The 25,469-nt window shown below is 35.1% G+C and overlaps 1 protein-coding gene and 1 long non-coding RNA gene across 5 annotated transcripts in view; one reads left to right on the top strand and one right to left on the bottom strand.

The window, feature by feature from the left end:
* LOC131530486 (uncharacterized) overlaps nt 1-6,059 on the bottom strand; it is a 35,180-nt gene extending 29,121 nt beyond the window's left edge. For both annotated transcript variants that reach the window (XR_009268400.1, XR_009268399.1), the window contains exons 1-2: nt 5,813-6,059; nt 4,816-4,899 (exon numbers count right to left, since the gene is read on the bottom strand). This is a non-coding gene — a long non-coding RNA (uncharacterized LOC131530486). The remainder of the gene's footprint in view (nt 1-4,815; nt 4,900-5,812) is intronic.
* LOC131530479 (uncharacterized) lies at nt 730-24,075 on the top strand. Of its 3 annotated transcripts, none has more exons than XM_058760767.1 (6): nt 730-851; nt 19,144-19,458; nt 20,864-21,145; nt 22,227-22,269; nt 22,333-22,402; nt 23,682-24,075. In XM_058760767.1, the coding sequence occupies exons 1-6, from the start codon at nt 824-826 to the stop codon at nt 23,763-23,765; spliced, it is 822 nt and encodes a 273-aa protein (XP_058616750.1). In that variant the 5' UTR covers nt 730-823; the 3' UTR covers nt 23,766-24,075. The 3 variants fall into 3 exon arrangements, with proteins under 3 accessions (XP_058616750.1, XP_058616749.1, XP_058616748.1); XM_058760766.1 differs by lacking the exon at nt 730-851 and adding an exon at nt 13,553-13,726; XM_058760765.1 differs by lacking the exon at nt 730-851 and adding an exon at nt 17,605-17,737.
* Nucleotides 24,076-25,469: the final 1,394 nt, after the last annotated feature.

Here is a 25,469-nt window from a genome sequence, read left to right on the forward strand (position 1 = left end):
AATCGCTACATTTTAAAGCACTACAAACCCAAGAACTGAACCCCGAAAAGAGTCCCCTCAGTCAGCTGGTTCTGAGACTTACTAACCTGACTAACTCTACTAACACTAACCAGTCTCAGACCAGCACTGCTTCTCACCCAAACATCAAAATAAATCAAATTATCAAACAATCTAAAAATATATATCTGGAACATTGGGATCAAGAAACCAAAACACAAAGTAAATTACAACTCTATCGAACTATAAAATCAAAATATGAATTAGAAGAATATCTCCAGAGTGTCAAAGACACAAAGCAGAGACGGATCCTGACCAAGTACAGACTCAGTGAGCACAGACTAGCCATCGAGACCGGCAGACACAGAAAGAGCTGCTTACCCAGAGAGCAAAGAGTGTGTGCGCACTGTGAGACAGAGACACACTTCCTCCTTCACTGTTGCCAATTTAAATCAATCAGAGACATACACATCAACAACTTTCAGAACATTTCACAAAAGCAAGAAATAAAGGCAATTCACAGTGACAAAATGTGCGCTTTGTACAAACAGAGAAATAGTTGTTCAGATTTTATTCACACACACACAAGCACAAACATGTATCTACTGTACACAAATCTGTCCATTGCCATAGTGCATTTGCAATATTTAAATATAACCAGTCAAGCTGGTTCAGTCACCACTGAGTCATGTACAACACAAGTTTCACTACGTGGTCATACCTTAACTTCAGCTGTGATTTATTTTTCTGCTCCAAAAAAACATGGATTATCTTGTCTTTTTTATGGAGAATCACTGTGTAGGAGAACTATTGACCAGCAGCAGAGATGAACCAGGATAAACTGAAGACTACAGGTGACGCCTCAGCTTACTTACTTAATCAGAGAAAAATATGCATTTTTACTATTAATGCTGCCCAAATGTTCAGTATTAAGAGTGTATTGATGACTGAACTTAATTCCCCTTCAGTCCCAGTCACACTGAACAAGGATTATTCTTTACTTATAGTGAAAGTTAGAAAAGTGAAATAGTTCTGCTATCATTGACTGTTGTTTTGGCTTGTTTCAGGTTGTGTAAAACAATTATTTAATTAAAATGGGGAGAGGGTGGGGGAAATCACACAAAAAGGAAAATTCTGTCATCATTTACTCAGCCTTTCCACTGTGAAGCACACCAAACAATATTTTGAAAATGGTTTAAGCTGTATTTGTCCATACAATGCAAGTCATTTGTGCCCTAAAAGTAATCCATACATGATGTATGATGCATCTCCAGTGGTTTAAACCAAAGAATGATGAACATGCTGAAATTTAATTCATTTTTCACCCTCTTAAAAATAAATAAATCATTGATTAACTTGTGTATCCACCTTTCTCCTATAGCAAGCCTACTGCATTTCTACCCTCTAAAAAATGCTGAGTTAAAAACAACTTGACTTGGGTTATTTGGCAACCCAGCGCTGGGTAAATATTGGACAGAACACATGCTGGGTTATTTTGACCCAGCTGGTTGGGTTAAGTGTTTTTACTCAACATGCTGGGTTGTTTTATTTAAGTCAACTATTGTTTAAAAATTACTATATTGCTGGCTATATAATTTATTGCTATTTTCCATCTTATTGGGACACAAATAATACAGCTTGATCATTTTTTTCAAAACATGACTTTTCATTTTGATTTTAAAGTTTGTATCCCACAGTTTGGGGTATAAATGAACTGAAAACATAGCACTTGTTTATCAATGCTTGTCACGACATGGTTGTAATTCCTGAATGCTTTGGAATACAGACCTAAGGTTGGTCTCTTTTTAAAGAAGACACAGCAGATTGTTGCTGAAGTGAAAGCATTTCGAAAAAGAAAGTATAAAAAGTTAGAAGTTTAAGTTTGCAGTAAAGATAATGCAGTATACTAATGATTTTTTTTGTACAAATTGTATATAAAATAAAATGTTGCACTTCTAATTGATATAAAGTCTGAGCCATATGTCTAACCAAGTTATGTTCCAAATTTGAAGTTGATATCACCAAAATTGTGGTTCCTGTGAGATTTTGTTTGTGCACTATACCAAAAATATTATCTATCTTTAAATATAATCTATTACAAAACAGTCACCAAATATGGAACCTTTACTGTCAGACCTTTCCAACAAATATATATATATGTTTTATATCTTGATTTATACCCCTAAAAGGGTGACGTATCCCCTGAGATACAAACATTTAGAGACAGATTAAGCATTTAATTCATAAAATTTCAATTTAAACCTAATAAGCTAATGCTGAACAACAGCTTTTTAAACAGGTAAGTCCCCTCCAACGTGTGTAAATATGTGAACTAGATCAACTTTTATAGGAGGGCGAGTAGATTTCCCACGACAGGCGGCCATGTGGTTTTAAATGCTGCCCGTGAGCTGAACAAAGAATGTATGAACAAAGTCAATATATCTAAATATTCACAACAAACACTCTTTCAACATGAAACCAAGAAATGAGACCTACACTTTCCCTGACTCTCAAATGTGTGTATCCCACAGGATACGTTGCCAGTCTTAGGGTTAATAAGCATTATAGAAATAAAAACTGGAACACTGAAAACAAACACTTTAATTTAAGTTTATTCAACCACTCTCCGATTCCTTTTCACCAAAATAGTGCTAATTCTCGTGCCGGTGCGTCGCCGAAATCTGAGCCGGTGATGGGCTGCTATTCGCTGGGGAAATTACGAACCTCAGACCGCCACCTCGCATATCACTCGTAGATGAAAGATGCCGTTACCTACTCCATAACCTGCCCATAAATACTGCAATTAGAGAACATATGTGACCCTGGACCACAAAACCAGTCTTAAATGTAAATTTTTCGAAATTGAGATTTATACATCATCTGAAAGCTGCATAAATAAGCTTTCCATTGATGTATGGTTTGTTAGGATCGGACAATATTTGGCCGAGATACAACTATTTGAAAATCTGGAAAAATATTGAGAAAATTGCCTTTAAAGTTGTCCAAATTAAGTTCTTAGCAATGCATATTATTAATCAAAAATTAAGTTTTTATATATCTTTGCTTCTTTTAACTTGACAACATGCAAATGTACAGATAAACAATTATAGCACGCACGCACACGCACACGCACACGCACACGCACACGCACACGCACACGCACACACACACACACACACACATCTCCACCATGCCTGTTAAAGATTCATTCGGGTTCATTACAGGAAACGTTTTAGAGACGTACTGCAGATGAACAAACGCCCTAAAACACTTAGATCACACAGAAATCTCTGCGATGTGCCTGTGCTCTCAAAGAAAGCATGCCTGCCTAATGTTTCCATTGATGTGTCATCCTCACAATGTTGCTGTAACACCAATTATCATTAGTCCGATAAAAATACTGTGGTCAACTAGCCTGGTAACCACCGCTTCTCTTTCCAAGCCTTGGGTGGAAGTGAGCGTCCCGCCGCCTTGCACAGCGCACGGGCCGATGGGACTTGTAGTCAAGTTCATTTGCACAGCTTAACTAAGTGTGGAAATGCTTTTGATCAGTCTAAGATCGCAGAACATTGGACAATGTTTAAAAACAAAACATAACCTACTATAAACTTAAAACTAGGCTAAATGAAACAAAATAGGTAAGTAAAACTGTAGAATGCAGACAATATTCATAAAACTGAAGTACAAATGTATTTTATAATGAAAAGTAACATGTTTGCTTACAAAGAATGAACACTAGAGGGACATACAGCACTAGATGGGGGAGAGAGCATAAGAGAGAAGGTGTAAGTGAATAGTGGAGGAAATGTGTCACTTCCCCACTGAGAAAAGAAAAGAAAAAAAACAGCTAAAACCTGCCTAAAACCTGCTGATTTTAGCTGGTCATCCAGCCTGGGGCCAGTTGCATAAACTTAGCTGTGTCTTAGACAGTGTCTTAAAAACTAATCTGACCAACTAGCAGTTAGCCGAGGGGTCATCTGCCTTACTTTTTGGATTCAACTTAGACAAATCTGTGTTTTTACGTAACTAAATAAAAAAAAACTATGACCATTCTTAAAGAAAAAAAATTGATGACTAACTTTTAAGACTAGTCTAAACCTATTATGCAACTGGCCCCTGGTCTTAGCTGGTTTTAGAGGGGTTCTGGCCACTTCCTTAGCTGGTCAGGCTGGGAGACCAGCTAAAACCAGCTACTTCCAGCTTAAACCAGCTAAGACCAGCCAAACAGCTTAGGCTGGTTTTAGCTGCTAACTCTGATGAATTTTAATCTACGCTACTTGAACCTTTTCATATAAACTGGAATGTATACAAAACTTGAGCCAAACTAAAACGGAAATGAGACATTAATAATAAATAGTAAGTAGTGAATAAATGAAATGATCATAACTAACACACATATGAAAGCACATTTCTGTAGGGCTACATTTCGAAATACGGTCCATTAAAAGTCAATAAATCCTTGATTAATATGAATATTTTAATTAAAAACGTGTCTCCACGTATACTCAATAACATTCTAGTGCATTTAATCTATTAAAGCAGTGAGAGCAAGCTTTTGGATCTGGTAAGATTACATTTATTTTAGTGAATAAAGTACCACATTTCAGCTATCAGTTTGTTATGGTGGTCACACAAAATGTTATTATATCCTTGCTTCTAGAAAATCCTCAATCTTTCTGCTTTCTAACAGTTTCATGTGGCCGTAAACGTTTAATTTTAACATGGCTTTAAGCACTATGCATCATTAAAGTTTCACTTTCACCGTTACTGAGCCGGTAAATGCGGTGTTTACATGGAATAACAGTAATATGAGTTTACCGTATGGTCTGAACCCAGAGTCTCCGATGGATAGCCTGCTACATCGGTGGGAAAGTGATAAAACCAGCATCTTCCATCTGAAGACTTGGTTGCATTTCGGGGGAAAACAAAAAAAAAAAAACATTGTCAACAACAATATAAAATGCGGGAAACTATTAATTGGTTATTCTACAATTGTAGGACAAATCATAGGCCTGCTGCAACTGGAAAATACTATAACTCAGGGGTCACCAGGCTCGGTCCTGCAGAGTTTAGCGGACCAGAGCCCTCCAGGACCAGTGTTTGGTGACCCCTGCTATAAAATGATAAACTGTTCGGCGTCATGACGTTTAATGTCTTCGTTAGATCTTTTATTGTCCTGTACAAGTAAATTACAAAGCAATGTTTATGTAAAATAAAGAGAATTGGCTAAAAGTATGGAATGAAAAAGTGATTGAAATAAACAAGGAACAGGATTTTGTCACATATGATGTTGATGGTGATTTGAGAGCAAATAAAACTTCCCATTGTTCAGTAAAGTAAACGATGTGGCCTTCAATAGCCAGATGAGTCTTGTGAATCATGCACATTAACATCTAACAGCAAGTGTTATTATATTACATTGAATTCAATGGAAAATACTCTGCTTCACAACAAACCATGTTAACGTGTTAAATCATGCTGCCAATGTACTAAAACATGTTAGAAACATGCTAGTCACATGTTACATCAGGCTAACAACATGATAAAACATATTTTTTCACCCTAAATGTATTTGTTAGGTTTTGTGTGTCATCTGGCTTTAGATTGATTTTGACAGAAGAGAATATAATTTTGACTGCAAAGATTTTGTTTATCTGTCAGAAAGCAGCCGATCAAATTAAACACTTTAATATTGTAAACACGCACAAAACCATAGTTTTAAGACAGCAAATCAAACATGATATTGCAGATGAACAAATTACGCCCTAAAAAAACATCAACACAGAAATCTCTGTGAAATCGAGCCTAATGTTACCCTTAAATGCTTCCTCTATTACATCCCAGGATGTTGATGTGAAACAATCATCATTAGTCCGATAAAAATATACTCCACGATGTGTTTTCACTTCCACTCGTCCTCAATAATGTGCTCAGCTTGACGGACTCAACACAACCACCGCTTCTCTTTCTAAACGTTTCTTCTTCTTCTTCTTCTTCATTGGAGTTTGACGGCAGTTGGCATCCATAGTTTCCAAAAGTTTGATAAAAGTGAGTGTGTGGAAGTGAGCGTCGCCCCGCCCTGACCAGCGCAAGGGCTGATGGGATTTGTAGTCAAGTTTACTAGGTATCGAAATGCTTTTGACCAGTTTTAGATCCCAAAACATTGAACTTAAATGTAGGGTAAATGAAAGTAATAATAATAATTTAAAAAAAAACGTACAATAGGCTATAGACCACAGGATTCATAAATCTGAGGTAGAGTGTCTTTTATAATAGAAAGTAAAATAATGCATCTGTGCATCTGTGGTCTGCTCTCCCAATTCAGTGATATTATTGATGATACAAAAGATATCATTAAATGAAACACACTCCACGAATCTGTCCTTTTTCTCCCCAAATCCTTGTGTGTGTGTGTTTTTTTGTTTGTTTTTTTAACACAGATGCGTTAAAATTTGTTGTCTGTCAAAATGACGGAAATCACTTTGAAATATCACAGGATTCATGAAACTGAGGTACAAATGCCTTTTATAATGGAAAGTAACATGCCTGTTGTGTTTACATAGATGTTATTAAAGAATGAACACTAGGGGGAGATACAGCACTCGATTGGAGAGAGAGCATAAGACAGGGTTCCTCAAATCTTTCTCTGGAGGGCCAATCTGCTGCAGAGTTTAGCTCCAACCCTGATCAAACTCACCTACCTGTGATTTTCTAATGAAGACTCTGGTTAGCATGCTCAGGTGTGTTAGATTAGGGTTAGAGATAAACTCTGCAGGAAAGATCTCGCGAGCCAGATTTGAGTATCCCTGCTCTACTGTTTAAAATTCACTGCAGTCTGTGTTATATAGTCCATATTTACATTAAAGTAACTAAATAATTCCTAATTTGTCTTTTGTAGAGATGGTAGAAGATGAAATTGAAAGACTAACGCTTGTGTAGGTGTTGCATTACATCAAATCAGTTACATCTAACTGCTCTAATAGTATTTGATTCATAATATATTTTACTATGGTAAATGCTGCAAATTGCTGCCTTGTTCATTTTTGTATTGTACTGGGATTTGAATTTATGTTTAACAGTTTTGAAAAGAGTTTGTGGACATTTGCAAATTGGCTTGAATAGTACATAAAGTTGGCTTTGTTTGTGTCTCTGTGAGAAAATAATTCCTGTAAACTGAAAGATATCATCATTGAATGCATTTTGTTCCAAAGCAGTGATACATAACCAACACCTTAGTCTACTTAAAGAGAGATAAAGCTGTTACAGACCCGAGGCTATAGAGGAAACAGAGCAGTTAAACATGAACTTGAACACACTCTGCAGCGTAATGTAGTTTGCTGCAAAACATACAAACACTGTGGAATCAAGGTTACACAAAAAAAATCTGAAAGCCCTAAAGGTTCAACTTGAACATCAAAAAAAAGGCAATTTTTGCAAAATCATGGATTTGTCAGTCCTCTGTCGTGTGTCTTGTGTTCCCGCCTCTTGTGTCCTTTTGGTCATGTTCCTGTCCTTGTTCAGTGTGATTATTAGTTAAGCCTTATCCAGCTGTGTTTGTCTTATTATCAGTAATTATCATGTGTTTTTTTTTTTATTTATTTTTTTTTTTATTATTAATGCAATATAACACAGAGCTGACATTTCAAATAATACTTTTCCATAATACACAAAGTATCATAAGTATACAATGTCAACTGAAATCAAGTACTAAAGATTACATGAGAAAAAGTAGGAAAAAGAAGAAAAACATAACTTGAGGGTAAGACATTTAAGTATAATTACAGTATATAAATTAAAGTCATTGCAGAATGAAATAGTTCGTCTTGCTTTCTTATTTTCTGACAATGAAATGGTATTTAGATCATTTTTAAATTCTTTCAAAAAAACAATAAAATGTGGTTTGTTGTTAGTAAATTTACATTTATGAATATAAAATTTACAAAGAAAAAAAAATTTATAATAAAACAAGCATTGCTTTTAGTAGAGTCAGGCTCATAATGTCATAACATAATTCCTTTAAAAGTAATGGATACATCTTGCTGGATATTTTCATTAATAAATAAACCAATATTTTTCCAGAGTTGTTCAGTATAATGACAAGTCCAAAATAAATGAAAAACAGTTTCGGTATGGAATTGACAAAATGAACATTTAGTATCAATGTTAGCCTTATATTTCTCCATAAAATGTTTGACAGGGTAAAATGTATTAATTAATTTAAAAGATACTTCTTTTACTTTATTAGTGAGGAAATATTTCTGTTGCAAAGACCATATTTTTTTCCAATTCAAATTTCTAAATAAACTATTCCAGTAAGAGATCACAGGTGACAAAGTAGTAACTTTTTCAATAAAAAGAGATCTAATTTTATCATTTCTATCTTTTTTAGTAGAAAAACATAGTAGTATCTATTGGTTCAGGAAAAGAAGCTTTTTTAAGTGGGGAGTAACTTCTATTTTTGAAGAGCATACAAATTCCTGATGATATTGCTCCCATAACAATGGCAAATTCCTGGTATGTTGTATTCTGAAATAAATTCTATAAAAGTCATTAACAAACCTCTTCTGTTAAATAACTGACTTACTAAAAGCAAACCATTATTAAACCACTGATTAAAAAACAAAGATCTATTTTTATATAAGATATTTTGATTATTCCAAATAAAAAATGTATGGGGGGTAAAATTGTGTTTATAAATTAATGCCCAGGCCAAGAGTACCTGTTGATGGAAATTTGAAAGCTTAACAGGTATTTTGGATATGTTATAATTGCACATCAACAGAAATGTAATACCTCCAACAAATGAAAATGCTTGTTGTGGAAAAACATACCAGATTGAATGTTGATTTTTCAAATACTTATTAAGCCAATGTATTTTAAAGGTACAATTTAAAGAGTTAAAATCTATCAAATTTAGGCCACCTTTGTTATAGGAATTTAGTATAACAGACTTTTTCATATAATGGCATTTATTTTTCCAGACAAAGTCTGTTAAAGTTCTATCAGTCAGTTTACATGTTGGCTTATCTACATCGAGAGATTGGGCTGCATAAGAGAGACGCGAGAGCCCTCAGCTTTAGTGAGCAAAACTCTACCTTTAAGAGGTAAATCTCTTTGAAGCCAGCCATTCAATTTTTTCTTCGTTTTTGCGATAACTGGATTAAAATTTGTAGCACATCTGTTTTTATTCTTCGTTATATTTATACCAAGGTATGTTACTGTGTTTTTAACAGCTACACCACAGATTGAGGAAACACAACAATTTTTAATGGGCAGTAATTCGCATTTATCTATATTAAGATTTAGACCAGAAGCTTTGGTAAATGCTTGGAGAATATTTAAAGCTACAGAGACTTGGGAGGAGTCCTTTAAAAACAATGCTGTGTTGACTGATAATTAATTCTACATTTCCAATTGCAATGCCTTTTATATTACTCCTTTTAACATACAAATTAAGAAATTGCACTGCAATTAAAAACAAATAAGGAGACACAGGGCATCCCTGGAGAGGTACCACTGCTTAACCTAATTGAACTATTTGCATTTTTATATAACATTTTGACCATTTTACAGAAAATAGCACCAAAACCAATTTCTTTAAGGGCTTGAAATAAAAAAATCATGCTCTAAAGTGTCAAAGGCTTTATAATAGTCCAAAAAAAATATGTAACTATCTTCATTAATTATATCAGAATAATCCAAAATGTCTATTATTAGATATGTGTCTATCTTACATAAAGCCAGATTGTGTTTCATCAATGACAGAATGTAATATCCCTTTTAATCTCTTAGCTAATATTAAAGCAATTATTTTATAATCATTGTTTAACAACGTTATTGGACGCCAATTATCTAAAAAAATAGGATTTTTATTTGGCTTGGGAATTAAAGTAATCAAACCTTGGCATAAAGTAGGTGGAAGAAAAGATTTATTTATACTTTCCTTATAAACACTAAGCAAGAAGGGAGCTATGTTTTTACTGAACATATGATAGAATTCTGATCTGTGCCAGGAGATTTATTTACTTTTAATGATTTAATTGCTTCTTCAACTTCTTTTAAAGTAATAGAAGCATCACAAAAAGCTTGATCAGCATTACTCAATGTATTTATACAAGATAAAGATTCAAAAAAATCAAGAGCATGTTGTTTATTAAATTTAGATGTATATAAATCATTATAAAATTTGGCACAAAAATTGGCAATGATTTTCTGGTCTTCACAAAGACTATCATCTATCATAAGCTTTCCAATCTGATTTTTTTTTTATTTGTTGCTTTTCCAATCTAAAAAAATAAGAAGAATTCTGCTCACCTTCTTCCATCCATCTTTTTCGCGATCTAACAAATGCTCCATCAGCTTTTTGTTTGTAAAACTCATCCAATATATGTTGATAATGGACAAGTTCAACTTTTTCAGCATCAGATAACATAGATTTAGATAAAAGATCTGAAATTTTGCATATTATAATGGTCTCGTCATTTTTTTTTCTTTTTCGCCAATTTACTGCTAAATGTTCGTAAAAATTTACAGATTTCATATTTTGCCAACTCCCAATTACTACCAAAATTATTTTCCCTATTTGCTTTTTTCCAATAACTACAAATTATAAAATCTATTTTTTCCTTTACTTCTTTATAATTAAGCAATGAAACATTTAGTTTCCAATAGGAAGCAGCCCTACGCTGATTAACAGAATCTGAAAAAGGAATTATCATGTGTATTTAGTTCATGCCTGTTCAGTTAGTTTTCGTCCGGTCTACTCGTTACTTCCGGTGTTCCTGTGTGTCAGCCTTGTTTTGTCTTGCCCTGCCTCGTCTGTGTTGGAGTTTTTATTAAAGGCTGTTATTTTGAGTTCATCCTCGTTCCTCCCTGCTGTGTGCACCGTGACAGCATTCTGTTGATTTACATGTAAATTTAATTGACCATATGCACGGAGCGCTTTTTAGAACTTCCGGATAAAGATAAACCAGCTCGTAATCTTCCGGTGAAGCTCATTTTATATGTGCTATATATAGGTAGAGACTCTCACAGAAACCTCTCCTGCCTCATTCTTATCAGAATCTGAGAAAAAAATAATTGCAACACCGTAAATAATGACAGCGGCATTAACAGTTTCATGTAATTAAGGAACATATAATTTTATATGCAGAGTCTTGTAATCCCAGGAAAGTGCCCAGATGCTTAACTGTACATTTGTACATGCTGACAAATAAACACTATCGTAACTGTTTAATCAGTTAGGCTAATCTCTTAAACGACGTCTTAATGGTGTTCTTGATAATCAATATCTTACCTTCATAGCCATGAACACATTTTTAAAATCTTATAAAATTTTAAAGCCTTTATTATTTCTCAACTCTGTGTGGTAAAATTCCCATTATTAAAGGTTCACTTTTCATTCATGAAGACGACATGAAGAATTGTGCCAATAACGTGTCTCGGCGAAAAATAAAGACTTTTTAAGAAGAAAATGAAATTACCGTTATAACCCGGAGATGACAGTATAGGATCAATCATTAGCTGCAGCTGCCGTTTCAACTGCCTAGTTTTTTTCACGTCTTCTGATTTATTATAAAATAAACATCACAACAAATGTAGTACTTTATCGCACTGAAGTATAAAGTAGCCTATAGCAAGTGCAGGAAGTCACAAAGTCACTTGTCATTTAAAGAAATAAAGAAATAAGGCCAGAGGACAGCCTATAATCATGAATTATTTAAATACCTAAATACAAAATAAATAAGTTGGTTTTCAATAGTGCATTCAATATTTTGAAATGATTAGATTTAATTTAATAACTACATTTTTTTAAGTTTTATCCAACACAGACTTGCTGCTGTAGTTTTGTTAGTCTGAATTTAGTCTGAATCACTTAATGCACAGCTCTATTCTGACATCGGCTCGTCAGGTGATTCATTCCGTTGCTGCTGTCAATCATAGCAGTGACTCGCCGCATGATTTAACGAATTCACTCGCGTAAATTTAACATTCGCTTTTGTCATTCCTGAAACAGTACAAGTGGATATTTGGTCCTCTTAGACAAATAAAAATGTTCTGCAAATTGTTAATGGATTATGTAGAGAAACCGAGCAAAGGACGTTCCTCTTTCGGCACAGTACAGTTGACCGGAAATGACTGAGCTGGCTTATCTAAAACCAGGAAGTAATCGTGCATATGGTCAAATTCAGTACATACAAATTAACAATTAATTTTAATTGTTATTATTAAGACTAAAAGCCAATTAACAAAAAGCAACAAAACTATACTCCTAGAAAGTGCACTATAATGTCAATAAATCTTATCAAAGTCCCTTTCAAGGGAAGTCTGTTCACTCTGTGGTCATATTTGCATCGCCTCCGAGCAGCTCAAACAAGACCAAGTCCTATCTTAATGAAAGGGGAATCCTGAAATCTCAAATACTGCTCGCTGAACTCACAATTAAATTACATATTTCAAATCAGCAACAAAATCTGAAATGAACTGCTCCGTGAATGTTGTTTCTTATGCTCAAATAGCGTTTAAAAAGCTTATTTTTCAGGTCAATGCTAATCACTGCACATGCACATTGGCTGGTCTAGCCTCATGTAAAACAGTGTTTTATATTTCTCATATCCGTGTGTAGTTTGGTCTTTATATGGCTAATAATTTGGTTTGTTTGTAGAGTTACTATATGCAAAAATACCACTTTTATAAGAGTTAAGAGATGTGCAATGTTTTCATGTTGTGTGCATGTTTGTGGTTTTCTGTGTGAAGTTAAGCCATTTAAATAAATAAATAAAAAACTATAAACATGATGGTCACGATGGTCGTGTTTAATCAGTTGATTCATAGGTGCGGTATTTTGTAAAAACAGAAAGAGCTTTGAAATAGCAAAGAAGTTACATATTCGATTCTGTGTCTAGAGAAGTGTTAACTCCCTCCCCTCGGTCCCTCCCTCAATAATGTTCTCATGTTCAAACTCAAGTTCTACTTGCTGACTCATTTCACACACACACACACACACACACACACACACACACACACACACACACACACACACACACACACACACACACACACACACACACACACACACACACACACGTACGTGTCTCCCCAAGTACCACTGTGGTGATTGTCATGTTGTTTTACTGTATCATTTTTACGACTTTGGTATGCATTTATTAAAAAATGATTAAAAAATTGCCACTGTGGTACTTGGAAGATGCATAACAAGAATTTGCAGAAAACTATTTTATTTTATTTTTTCTTTATGAATTTTCTCAAAACAAAAACATTTTACAAACCCATTTGAAATGTTTTATTGAACATTTAATACATTATGAATACAATTAAACAATAAAAAATTAAATACCATTATATAAGAAGTGCCTGTATAATGTGTTTTTAATCAGCTTATTATTTTGATACTCTTTAGAAAAAATAATAAAATAATAATAATTTGCAAAGGTTTGGAAGCTTCACGGCTATCACTACCAGGCAACGCCATGTAGACGCGCAACAAAATTTCCGGCGTAGATGGCGCGACCGCAGTGTAGAGGGCGGGGTTCGTTCACTCACTCAGTCTCGGTTCAGGGTCATCCCAGCGAGCCGCTTCATCCCGTTCAGATCCTCTACGCTGCCGTTTCGGTAGATTTAGGATAAAACCACTTCAGTGGAGATCGATATCTTTAAGACACAATGCGAAGCGAGTTCATCGTTTGTCTTGGGATGTTTCTCACTCATCGTAAGTAATGTTTCTCCAGTTCTTGTGTGAGTGTCATTTATCGCCTCATGTTCAGACTTCTTATAGTTCGGCTTAAGTGTCTAAATGTTCGAGAAGTCATTGACTTAATTAGAAAAAAGAAGCAAAAAGTTTTTGCCGCTTATTAGACCAGGTGTGGAGGCACGAGCCTGATCTCTGGTTGTCATGGATACACAGACTTGAAGAACTAGTCTGACAGGTGTGAGACAGTAACGGCCCCCGTCGCCTCGTCTTCATCATTCATGTAAGGATAGACAGAGAAATAACAGACTATAAAGCGGAAGTTATCAAGCACATTTGACCTACCTTCAACTTTGAAATGTGACTGAAATAATGTCTGTTTTAAACAACGAAACAACAGTTTAAAAACACTTACAAATCAACCTTGAAATTTTAACAAGATCTGGAAGTTGAATCAATGTAATGTCTTCAACAACATATAAAATAAATATCTGCCTTTTAAATTATGATCATTATTTTTTATTTTATTAGCATTTCATGATATTTTGTTAATAACACTGTTCAAAAGCTTTAAATGTATATATTAAACTATTAATTATCGTTAATTAATAAATAATAATAGCTAATGTAAAGCGAAGTTAGCAAAAGTGGGACATCAGCTAAATTGCTAACTATTGCAAACATCATTTTGTACAATCTTTAGTTTTCAAAACTCTAAACACAATTGACCATGAAAAAAACAATAAGTAAGATTTACTTAATTTTTGTTTTGCAAGTTTTTGCACACATACATTTTAAGTAAAATTAAAGAAAAATAAAATAAAATAAGCCCTTCTATCAGAATAGCCTATACTCTGTATCAGAACCCATCTGCCTCTCGTGTCTCAGCTTTCTGAATTAAGCAAAGCCACCATGAATCTCCCAGAGAGTATATGAGCTATTTTGCTGGTAGAGATGACCCTAGTGCAGAGGAGGATGAGTAATCTATACCCCACTGTAGGAAACCACTCACACTTCTGGTAGATGTTGACCGTATGTCTGCAGGAGAACTGAGGCAGCTTGCAGTGCGAGCCTGGGACAGTGAGACAGATACATCTGTGCTTGAATCAGGAAATGACAGTAATCTTTAGTCACATTTTTAAAACTCTAAACACATTCAGCACAACATCTGTCTATTGTGACCACACCATTAACACACAATGCACAGTTAGATATGAACACGTACAGTGTTTATACACTTACACACACACACACACACACACAAGCAGGCACATCATAGATGAAACATTTTTACACTTCTCTTGAAGTGATTCATTTCTTTGTTTTGTGTTGGATTGTTTTGATTCAAATTAAATTTATGCTTCAGTTGAAATGTTTTAATTAATTAAAGGTTACGTTTTACATTCACAATCATTAGTACAATTTGCTAGCATGGTTATTTTTTTTAATTGTTATTCAATAACAGATATAGCACTAGATTGGAGAGAGAGCATAAGAGAATTATGAGAATTAGCAAAAATTATGGAATGAAAAAGTGATTGAGATAAACAAGGAACACGACACACTTTTTGGTTAAATTAAAGATTATATCATGATTTTGTCATATATCATGTTGATGATGGTAATTAGAGAGCAAATAAAAAGCTATTTTTCCCATTGTTCAGTAAATGTATTTTTAAGCAGCAATAAACACTGGTAACCTTCAATAACCCGAGGAGCCGTGTGAATCATGAATTAAGAAAGTAAATATAGGGTCCGAGTTTGCTTCCAAGTTGTGTTTCTCATCTCTTATTTGTGCATCATCGTTTCCTTCCCTCGTGTCTTATCTCCACCCCTGTTAGGATACGAGGGAAGGAGGCAAGGAGAGGAATCAAAGGAAAGTTTATTTGTTCATTGTAATATTTTAGAGCACTCAAGCGTCACTTCATCAGATCAATGTGTGATAAGTGTGCTGACAACCAGCTGAGTGCTAAAGTTTTCACCGCTAGTCTGTCTATTTGCATTTCACAGTGATTTCAACTAGTAGCCTACAGTTTTGTTTTGTTTTTTCTTTACAATCGCTTGGACACATTTCTCAATACTTAGATCATTTTTCAAAGGTCTTCACACAGTTCTCCTGACCAGCTTTCATCTTGACACAGCAGTTAATTTCACTTTTAAAATGCACTAAAACTATCAAACACCTCATACAGAAATGTTTGAAGTGTTGTTACAAATGTTGATACAAATCAACTCATTCTTTCATAACACTAGCAAATGCTTTTAACCAACAAACACATTTTTTCACTCATCAATGACCTAAAAACACTCACAACAGGTAACATTATACAGTGTTTGCTTTAGTTACATTTCTTTACAAAACAAGAATGACTCTCTGCTTATAATTCACTTTCGTCTGTTACTTGTTTACATGACAGTAATATATATATATATATATATATATATATATATATACTTTGTCTTCTTTTGTAGAGATGTGTAGAGAATGAAATTGAGAGACAAACGCTTGTGAAGGTGTCACATCAATGAGTCACATCTAACTGCTCTGACAGTATTTGATTTCTTTAGATTCATAATATATTTCAGTATGGTATTAGTAGCAAATTGCTGCCTTGTTCATTTTTGTATTGTACTGGGGTTTGAACTTAGGTTTAACAATTTTGAAAAGAGTATGTGAACATTTGCAATTTGGCTTGAATAGTACATAAAGTTGGCTTTGTTTGTGTCTGTGTGAGAAAATAATTCCTGTAAACTGAAAGATGTCGTCATTGAAAGCATTTTGCACCAAAGTAGTGATAAATAACCAACAGTTTTGCAGACACAGTCTGCTGTTGTGATCGCTGTGTGCAGAGTTGAAAAAAGTGGCCTAATGAGAAATGTGTGCTAGAGATTGTAAAAAACTGACACTTTTGTGTTCAGCATTAAGACAGATTAGTTACTAAATGCAGTGAAATATCTGTCAAAGACGGCTGAATTAACCTGCCTGAACAGCTGCTTGTAGACCAGTGCTGTGAATCCAGGTTACACTGAGACACTGAAGGACCTGTGATGAACTCACAAAACAGCACAGATATAGCAGCTGAAGCAGCGGACCAGACCTTAAAGGTCCCTCGCTAGTCTAACTCCTCTCTAGGCTAGCACTAAATTGGGCTGCTCAGTTAACACAAGCTATAGACAGAGTATCTGAGTTTAAGTAACAGCCGTGCAGTTCAAAACAAGCTCACATTCATCTCAGAGAGGAGGAGAAAAGACAGGCTGCAAATGGGTTGCTTGAAGCACAACACAGTTATGACAGGAGTGTGTTGGAGGCTCATTGAGTGTCCTATTGTGTGCATGTTTGTGGTTTTGCGTGCGAAGTTTAGACAGTTTCCTCCTGGATTTTTTCTGCCCATGAACACACGCCCCACTCCTTCCCCTTGTAGGTGGTTAAACCTCCACCCAAGAACTCACACTCAGAACTGAGTTGAACTAAAAATAGACAAGCACACAAGGCTAAGTAATAAAATAAGAACATATAAAAACAAAATCACTGTCTGATCTCATGACAAAAATTTACAAGACAAACTAAAATATTTTGTCAATAAAACAAAATAATTATTTATTTCGAATATACTCTTCATAGGCGTAATGGGTTTTACTGCACACCAGCCCTACACCTAAAAACACCGTTTTAAGCTTTTTGAATTACGGAGACATAGTCAGTGTCCTCATAATAAACCACATTCACATTGTCATACCGATGTCACGATGGGGGGGAATAAAGCTTCTGGAACACATCTTTCAGAAGAACCAGTCTGTCTGGTCACTCTCACAGGTGGCTCGCGCGTGCTTATGGGAGGGGCGGCGGGGATATAAAACTCTCCGTTTAGCGCACGCAGTCTGACATTCAGACCGATAGACCCAAGCGCAACACTGCTAGTTTTGATGATTAATGACAAAACCTCTTCTGTGCGATGGAGTTTGTTTTCTTTAAACCTTTCAACACTATGCGAAGCAAGCTGATCGTTTGTCTTTGGATGTGTCTCAGTAATGGTAAGTAGCATGTAATTGTTTCTCCAGATTATGTCTTCAGTCATCGCCTCAAGTTCAAACCTGTAAAGTAGGATTTAAGTGTGTAAATGTTTGAGAAATTATTGGATTAAATGCGGAAAAACACGCAAAGAGTCTGTCTCTTTATGGCACGAGCCTGAGCAGTTATGTGTCATCATTGTCATGGTCTCTGTACTGTACAGCTCAAGCTCGGCACATTAGTAAAAACCTAGTCATTAAAGTGCCTGATTTTCTTCTTGATCTCTTTTTGTTATTTAAAATATATATTATGATCTGTTATCGCTAATAAATAATATTTTCTAAAGTTCATTCAAGAATTTGGTTCAGTTGTACCAGATGAGTGTGCTTTATTGACATGACAAATTTTTTATAATCATGAATTTACAAATAAATCACTGAAGTTTCATAAAGGCTATAATGTCCTTAAATGTAAGGCTATCTGGAGGGACCCAACGCAGGCGTTTTGGTGTAGCGGTCTTGTTGTAATAACAGACCCTAATTTGAATAGAGGTGATGTAATGCAAATCGTGTGGACGTACCACTCAAGTCTGAGAAAGCAGGCGCTAACTAAAGTGCCCTCTAGACAAGTTTTAGACAAGTAGGCTAACCACTGAGCACCGCATAATCTCTCCATCAGCCAACATCTATTGTAAAACACTCGTGCTTTCAAGGCAAATACAAGCTGGGAAGAATAATTCACTGGCATCTGGGCTCTTCTATCCGCCATCTCTGATGAAATCGGTCAGGTTTTCTCTGATTTGTCTTGTTTTGAACTTACTGTTTGAATGCTTCGCTTCCTTAACTTTCCACGAGTTTACCGGTTTAAAAAACAAAACAGCTTCTTTTCACTTTTAAGGTACTGTTTTCGTTCTTGTATACTGATTCAAATTAGTAATCAATACTTAATTATTTTTAATGAATTATTTTCATATATTTAAATAGTTTTGACAGTATGGTTGCTGTTTCTGTGGAGATTAATTCTGAATAGAAGGTCAGACTGTAATCCTGGCAGTAAAGCCACTGTTTTTGCTATTCAGGTTCATTCATTCTCTTAAACATAAGTTTGAAATTAAGTTTTCGCTTTTGGTAGTATTTCCCATTTTGAAAAGTGACTAACTACTATTTCAGTTGATGAAAGACTGTTCTCAGGATTCAAAAAATTAATTTTATTGATAATTATGCGAGGCCTGTTAATAATACAATGACAATGTAATCACTGTCATAATCCACTCTTCTGTGCTAAATTATACTGTTTAACACTGTGAAAACACTGAAAGTGCTTACATTTGAAAGTTCATACACTTTCTGGTTTTTTAATGTAGATCATCTGACCCTGAAACACATGGTTTTGTTCTGGGTATTTAACTTTTATTGATTGTGTTTTCCAGGTGTGTTTGGAGTTGAGGCAGTAGAAGAAGTGAGGAAAGTGGAGGGAGAATCTGCAACCCTTCACAGCGGTGTAGAAGAATATCAGCGGATCATTTGGCTGTTTGGACCTCAGAAAAAGAAAATAACTCAATGTTGGGGAAACGCCAGTGGGAACCCATGGTGTGAGACTGATCAGCGATTAACAGACAGACTGAAGACAGACGATCCGACTGGATCTCTCACCATCAACAACATCACAAATGAAGATGCTGGACATTATCATCTACAGATCTTAAACAATTTGCCTGACAAGGAATTTAGTGTTATCGTCTCTGGTGAGTCAATTCTATATTTTGTTAATTCATTCAACTTTTGATTTGTTCAGCTTTTTCTAAATTGTCATAGTTACTCTGATATTGTAGTATGGCAGAGTAAAAAACAGAAAGAAACATTTATTTAATAGTTCATGTGGAAGCGAGTAGATGTACATATATGGATAGCACAGCTGTTTGTGTTCATCCATAAAAATTAGTTATGTACTTCAACCTCTATTGAAATTACTTAGAAATGTGCAGTGATCTCTGGGTCCCGGTGGTCCCACTGGCCTGATTCATAATACAACCCTGGTGGTAGATGACTGGTGATAATTCAGTAACTGTAGCTATTTAGACATAAGAAACGTTTGTAGAAAAACTTAACATCATATGACTGATATATAGACCAGGGTGTGTTTCCCATTCAACAATGTAAGTCTCTGCTTAGATTTATCAAAAAAGATTTATCATTGGAGAAATTAGCCAATCCTGACTGTTTCTGGAAACCTTGTGAACTTTGTGACACAAACATCAAAACATTGATTCAACAATAAAGAAGTGACGTTCATAACGTCACACAGATGATGGGATATTAACATGATAATTAATCAGTTTAAGATCAAATTCATGGATCAAAATCATGGTCAAAAAATGTTTTTGTTTCTGTTCACTGTTTTATTTTGCTTTATTTGCAAATGTTTGACTCTGTTGCAGACTCTCTTTTATGTCATACTGTGTTACTAGAGAGCATCCACACAGAAACAGCGCTCGAATCTACTTACAAACTATAAGATGTACATATATAAATTTGTGTATATGTGGAATGAAGGATAAAGATCATAGTTTGCATATTTTGCTCAAAAGCACAATCTGTTTAAGTCCATGTATGTCATATTGAACTACAGTATACTTCTAAAAACACTGCTCATGTAGTTCTGACTGCGAGTGTTCATTAGAAACCGATATTTCAGGAAACACAGAATAACTGAACACCACAGCTGTCTAAAGATGATTTTAGGAAACACACTGCAGGTCAATTAATCATCTGATAATTGGCAATTATGCAAATATCAAACAATAATGTGCCTGCTTGGCTGATTTTATTAGCTGTCAGTTCCAGAATCTAAAGACTATCTAAAGTCTTGTCAATGGATAATCTAACCATTTTATTGTCAAATATTTTTAGTGAGTTAATAAGTTATTATTGCAAGTTGTATCAGCCAGCCCACTATTTACTAAAGTCATTTTTTATTTTATATCAGAATCGCCCACTGAAAAATACTGCATTGTTCAACTAGTGTTGTTATACTAAAGTTCATTATTAAACTCTACATTCAGATTTGCTGCTGCATAGACACACTTCCACCTGTATTTCATTTTGATCCTCCTCTCAGTAATATTTCTGTTTATTCTCATGTGTTTCCAGCTGCTCTGCCCGTTCCTATGATTGTCAAAGACTCGGAAAAATCATCAAGCTCACAATGTGTCCTGCTGTGTTCAGTGATGAATGTGACGGAGGCGACTCTCTGCTGGTACAAAGGAAACAGTTTAATCTCCTCCGTCAGTGTCTCTGATCTCAACAACAGCTTCTCTCGTCCTCTGGAGGTGAATTATCAGGACTTCAACAATTACAGCTGTGTGCTGAACAATTCAATCAGCAGCCAAACTACACACCTCAACATCACTGAACTCTGCCAACTATGTCCAGGTATGCAGCAAACACAGCAGCAACCTGTTTAAAATACGGATCAGAGAAACACTGGAAAACGTAAAACTAGTTGTGAAATATCTCAAATATGTCTGTTGTTAGACAGCTGTCTGTACGTCTATGTACTGATAGGGCTAACACTATTCACTCAAAACAGTATGTTTTGGTATCACACCAATGATTTCTTTTTGTTTGTTACAGTAATTAATCTTTATAAATCAGGGGCTCTAACTATTAGTAATAATGTCTCTGGTTGCTCAATGTAACGTTGGTTCCCTGAGATGAGGGAACGAGACATTGCATCAGTAACTGACGATATGGGAAATATTTTTCTTAGAGAATACTGAACTCTTATTGAATCATAGCAGTTTAAGGCTGAATGACAAGGCTATTGCATCCAAAATCCAGTGGGACAGCCTCTGTATGATACAGGCAGCCCACCAAAACAAACAAAGAGCTGTTTAGAAAACCTGAGCAACTGGCAGGAATGTGGTTTCCCCACATTACAGACGTCCCTTCTCAACCAGCAATAAAATCATTATTATACAATGTTGTTAAATGACTGTTAATAACTATTGATAATATTAATAGCTATTCAAATTTTAAGGACCACCCACTGGACCATCCATAGAATCCAACAGCGTGGGTGAAGGTACAGTGTGTTACTTGTGCTTCCACAAGATTCACTTAATTTATTAGGATTGAGCTTCAGTTTGGTTATACAGGAGCTCTGTGATTTCAAGTGATGGGCATTGTCCATTATAAATAATAGCAGTTTTTTTAAGAGTCCTTCTCTCTGACACTAATGTGTGAGGGGGTCCAGTTCTTCTTCCTCACCAGCTGGATGATGTTCCTCTTTTTTTTAAATTATCAAATAGTATTACCAAAGTTTGATGTTATGTGAAGCCTATTTTCTCACACAGCATTGCACACAAGAATTCTAAAAAAAATTTAATATTGTAGCATAATGATATTTACAATGTAGTAGTAGTAGTAATAATAATAATAATAATAATAATAATGAAACTGAATAATATTTACTTTGTTAGTTTTGACGACTGTTTCTCTTTGTTTATTACAGAGCCATGTAGTGACCGAGGTTATATAGCACAGATATGGGTGCCGGTGGTGCCGGTGGTGCTGGTGGTGCTGGTGGTGCTGGTGGTGCTGGTGGTGCTGGTGGTGCTGGTGGTGCTGGTGGTGCTGGGTGGAGTTACAGCTTGGATCTGCTGGAAAAAAGACAAGCAAATCAAAATGGTAAGTTTTGGCTACAGTTGATACAGATTGTGTAAATATTTAACCATTTTTCTTAGACATATTTTATTTATACCCAGATGTCTATTAGACAAAAAATGTACGTTTTAGCTATAAACAGTAGAGTCCGGTGTGAAAAGAGAGGTGAAAAGTGAAAATGTCTTCTGGAAATCTTCTGCTCATATATGTCGTGAGGTGCATGAGAGAACATAAGCAACAGAGCTATTTTTAACATTGATGCAGAAGAGGGTATCCAAAATCTCTCACTCGTTTATATCACTACAATGTCACTTGTGTAAAATCCATAAAATAAAATTTCCATAAAGCCAGTATTTATTCTTTCTGTACACGTACAGTATTTGACACTAGTAAAACTTATCCGTAATATTCATTAGGGCTGTCACTATTATAAAGTACCGTCCCACTGCAAGACACTGTTGGGGAATAACAGTTAAAACCCAAGGACCAGGTATGATGAACAAAGACCAGGAGTCAGAGATGCGATAAATTAAAGAAAAAATTACTGAAGAACATAGTTTGCGGTTTCAGGCAGAAGTCAGCTTCAACACTCGCGATGGAGTTCGTAGGCCGCTCTGCTTACAATTCAACAATTATATAAGAGAAATACTTCACTCTGATTGGTCAATCGCAGAATTTAGCGGTCAGATATTTCCTAATCTGTCCGTCATCAGTCGTAAATGTGTAAATCAAAGCGTTTATTTGAACTAAAACCAGCAGTACTTGCATGTCTCTCATATCAACTGCCGCCATCTCGCATCTATTGATTGTGAAAATTACCTCAGAGTATTATTGCAGTGTTAATTTTGTTGCTAATCTGATTGTAATTTCAACAATATTAGCATAGGCCTATCAACACTGAAGTCCACCAGTTTTATCTCACAGTAAATACAGTCAATAATTGAGGCGCAAGACGGGACTTGCTGCATTTGAATGAAAGCACATCTGTGGTGCTAAGTCTCATATTTAAAGAAAATAGCTCACTTTCACGTTGAAAACAAGGTGGATAAGCTCTGCTGTTTACACCAGTCATTATCACGGTATAACTGTGGAGTATTGTGACTGAGCCAGAATCTGGTATTTCAGAGAGCCATGTAATAAAAACAAATCAAACTGAGCTATCAGTTCTTTTCAATACCTCGATTTAAAACCCTACTCCGGTCTAAAATTAGGAAGATAATGGGATAGGTATATATTACATCCTCCTAACTTTGTAGGAAATACTGCCTATATTTGTACTAATGGTCTGATGGTGTGATTGCAGGGGTCGTTTAGGGTTATGAGAGGAACAGAAGAACAGTCTCCAGGAGATGAGAGGAGTCCTTTCGAGATTGATGAAGGATCATGACCAACTTATAACACTTGTTAGCCGATCTAATGATGGTTGTTCAGGTCTATGTGATAGCACATATTGCTATAAACTTGGGATTTCACTTTCTCATTCTCTAAACTCCTCCTTTCTCTCTTTCTGCAACGTGTGAATGTGTGAATGCTTGTGTTCATGTGTTAGATTAGTTTATGTCTTAGGTTTATATAAATAAAGTCTTATTTATATTGAAAAGAGAAGTATCTTGTGTTTTGTGCTTACAAGTTAATGTCTTAATCTGCCGATCTTGTTACTGTGCTTATTAATAGTGTTTTCACTATATTTTGGATTTTAATATCCAGTGCAGAATTAATGTTATACGGCTCGTTCAGTGAATCGCTGCTGACTCAGTGATCAGCCGCAGAACAGTGATTCTGTTCAAATTCCCTGTAAAATCATAACTGATTCCTTTTGAGCTAAATTAAATTATTTATGTATCAAACCCTACAACACCCTGACCGTGTGTTTGGATCTGATCTTGTAACCTATTTGCGGCAGGTGGGTTATAATGTATATATGTAAAGTATATGTACAATATAAGTATATATATATATATAAATGTGTTAGGCCTATAGGTTTTAGCTCAGGGGTTCTCAACTCGAGGTTTAGCTCCAACTCTAATCAAACCCACTTGAACAAGCTTAATCAGGTCTTCAGGATTACTAGAAAGTTACTGGCAGGTGAGTTTGATCAAGATTGAAGCTGAACTCTGCAGGAATCTGTACCTCGAAGGCCAGAGAACTTCTAGTTTAGCTAATTAGCAAAGATAGTTACAACGTTTTTGGAAGGCTCTTAAAAGTGTGAAAGAATTCGCTTTTTAATATCTAATAATTTATATTTCCCCTGGTCTTCTAATATTGAAGAAGAAAAATTATGCTAATGAACAGTTAATAATCCCTGCAATGTCTGTGTACACGTGTCAGTGCTGGAGATGGCAGCAAACATTCAAAGCATTACCTGCAAGACAACTGGTGGTTTAGGAGTAGTTCAACTTTAACAGAAGTGTCAAAAACTAAAAAGTCCTGCAATGCAATGCATTTAAACCTGGTTCAAATAAATCATTTATGTAGGCTATTTTATTAATTCAAAAACAAAAAAGACACAAAAATGACCAAATTAAAGTAATTAACACTAATGCATTTCTTTTTTTGTAATTTACATGAACACATTTTGTGTTATTTTATTCTGGGGAAAAAACCTTTTCATGATTTGTCCAGTAGATGGCTGCAGTGATCCACACATGCTGCTCATTCAGACTGTGTTTCACAAGCAGGAAATCAAGATGAAAAAATTTCCATTATTTCTTCTTTATATATATATATATATATATATATATATATATGTATATGGAATATATATATATACAGTGGGTACGGAAAGTATCCAGACCCCCTTACATTTTTCACTCTTTGTTATATTGCAGCCATTTGTTAAAATCATTTAAGTTCATTTTTTTCCTCATTAATGTACACACAGCACCCCATATTGACAGAAAAACACAGAATTGTTGCCATTTTTGCAGATTTATTAAAAAAGAAAAACTGAAATATCACATGGTCCTAAGTATTCAGACCCTTTGCTCAGTATTTAGTAGAAGCACACTTTTGATCTAATACAGCCATGAGTCTTTTTGGGAAAGATGCAACAAGTTTTTCACACCTGGATTTGGGGATCCTCTGCCATTCC

Source organism: Onychostoma macrolepis, chromosome 22 (assembly GCF_012432095.1).
Source record: "Onychostoma macrolepis isolate SWU-2019 chromosome 22, ASM1243209v1, whole genome shotgun sequence".
NCBI classification, from domain to species: Eukaryota; Metazoa; Chordata; class Actinopteri; order Cypriniformes; family Cyprinidae; genus Onychostoma; species Onychostoma macrolepis.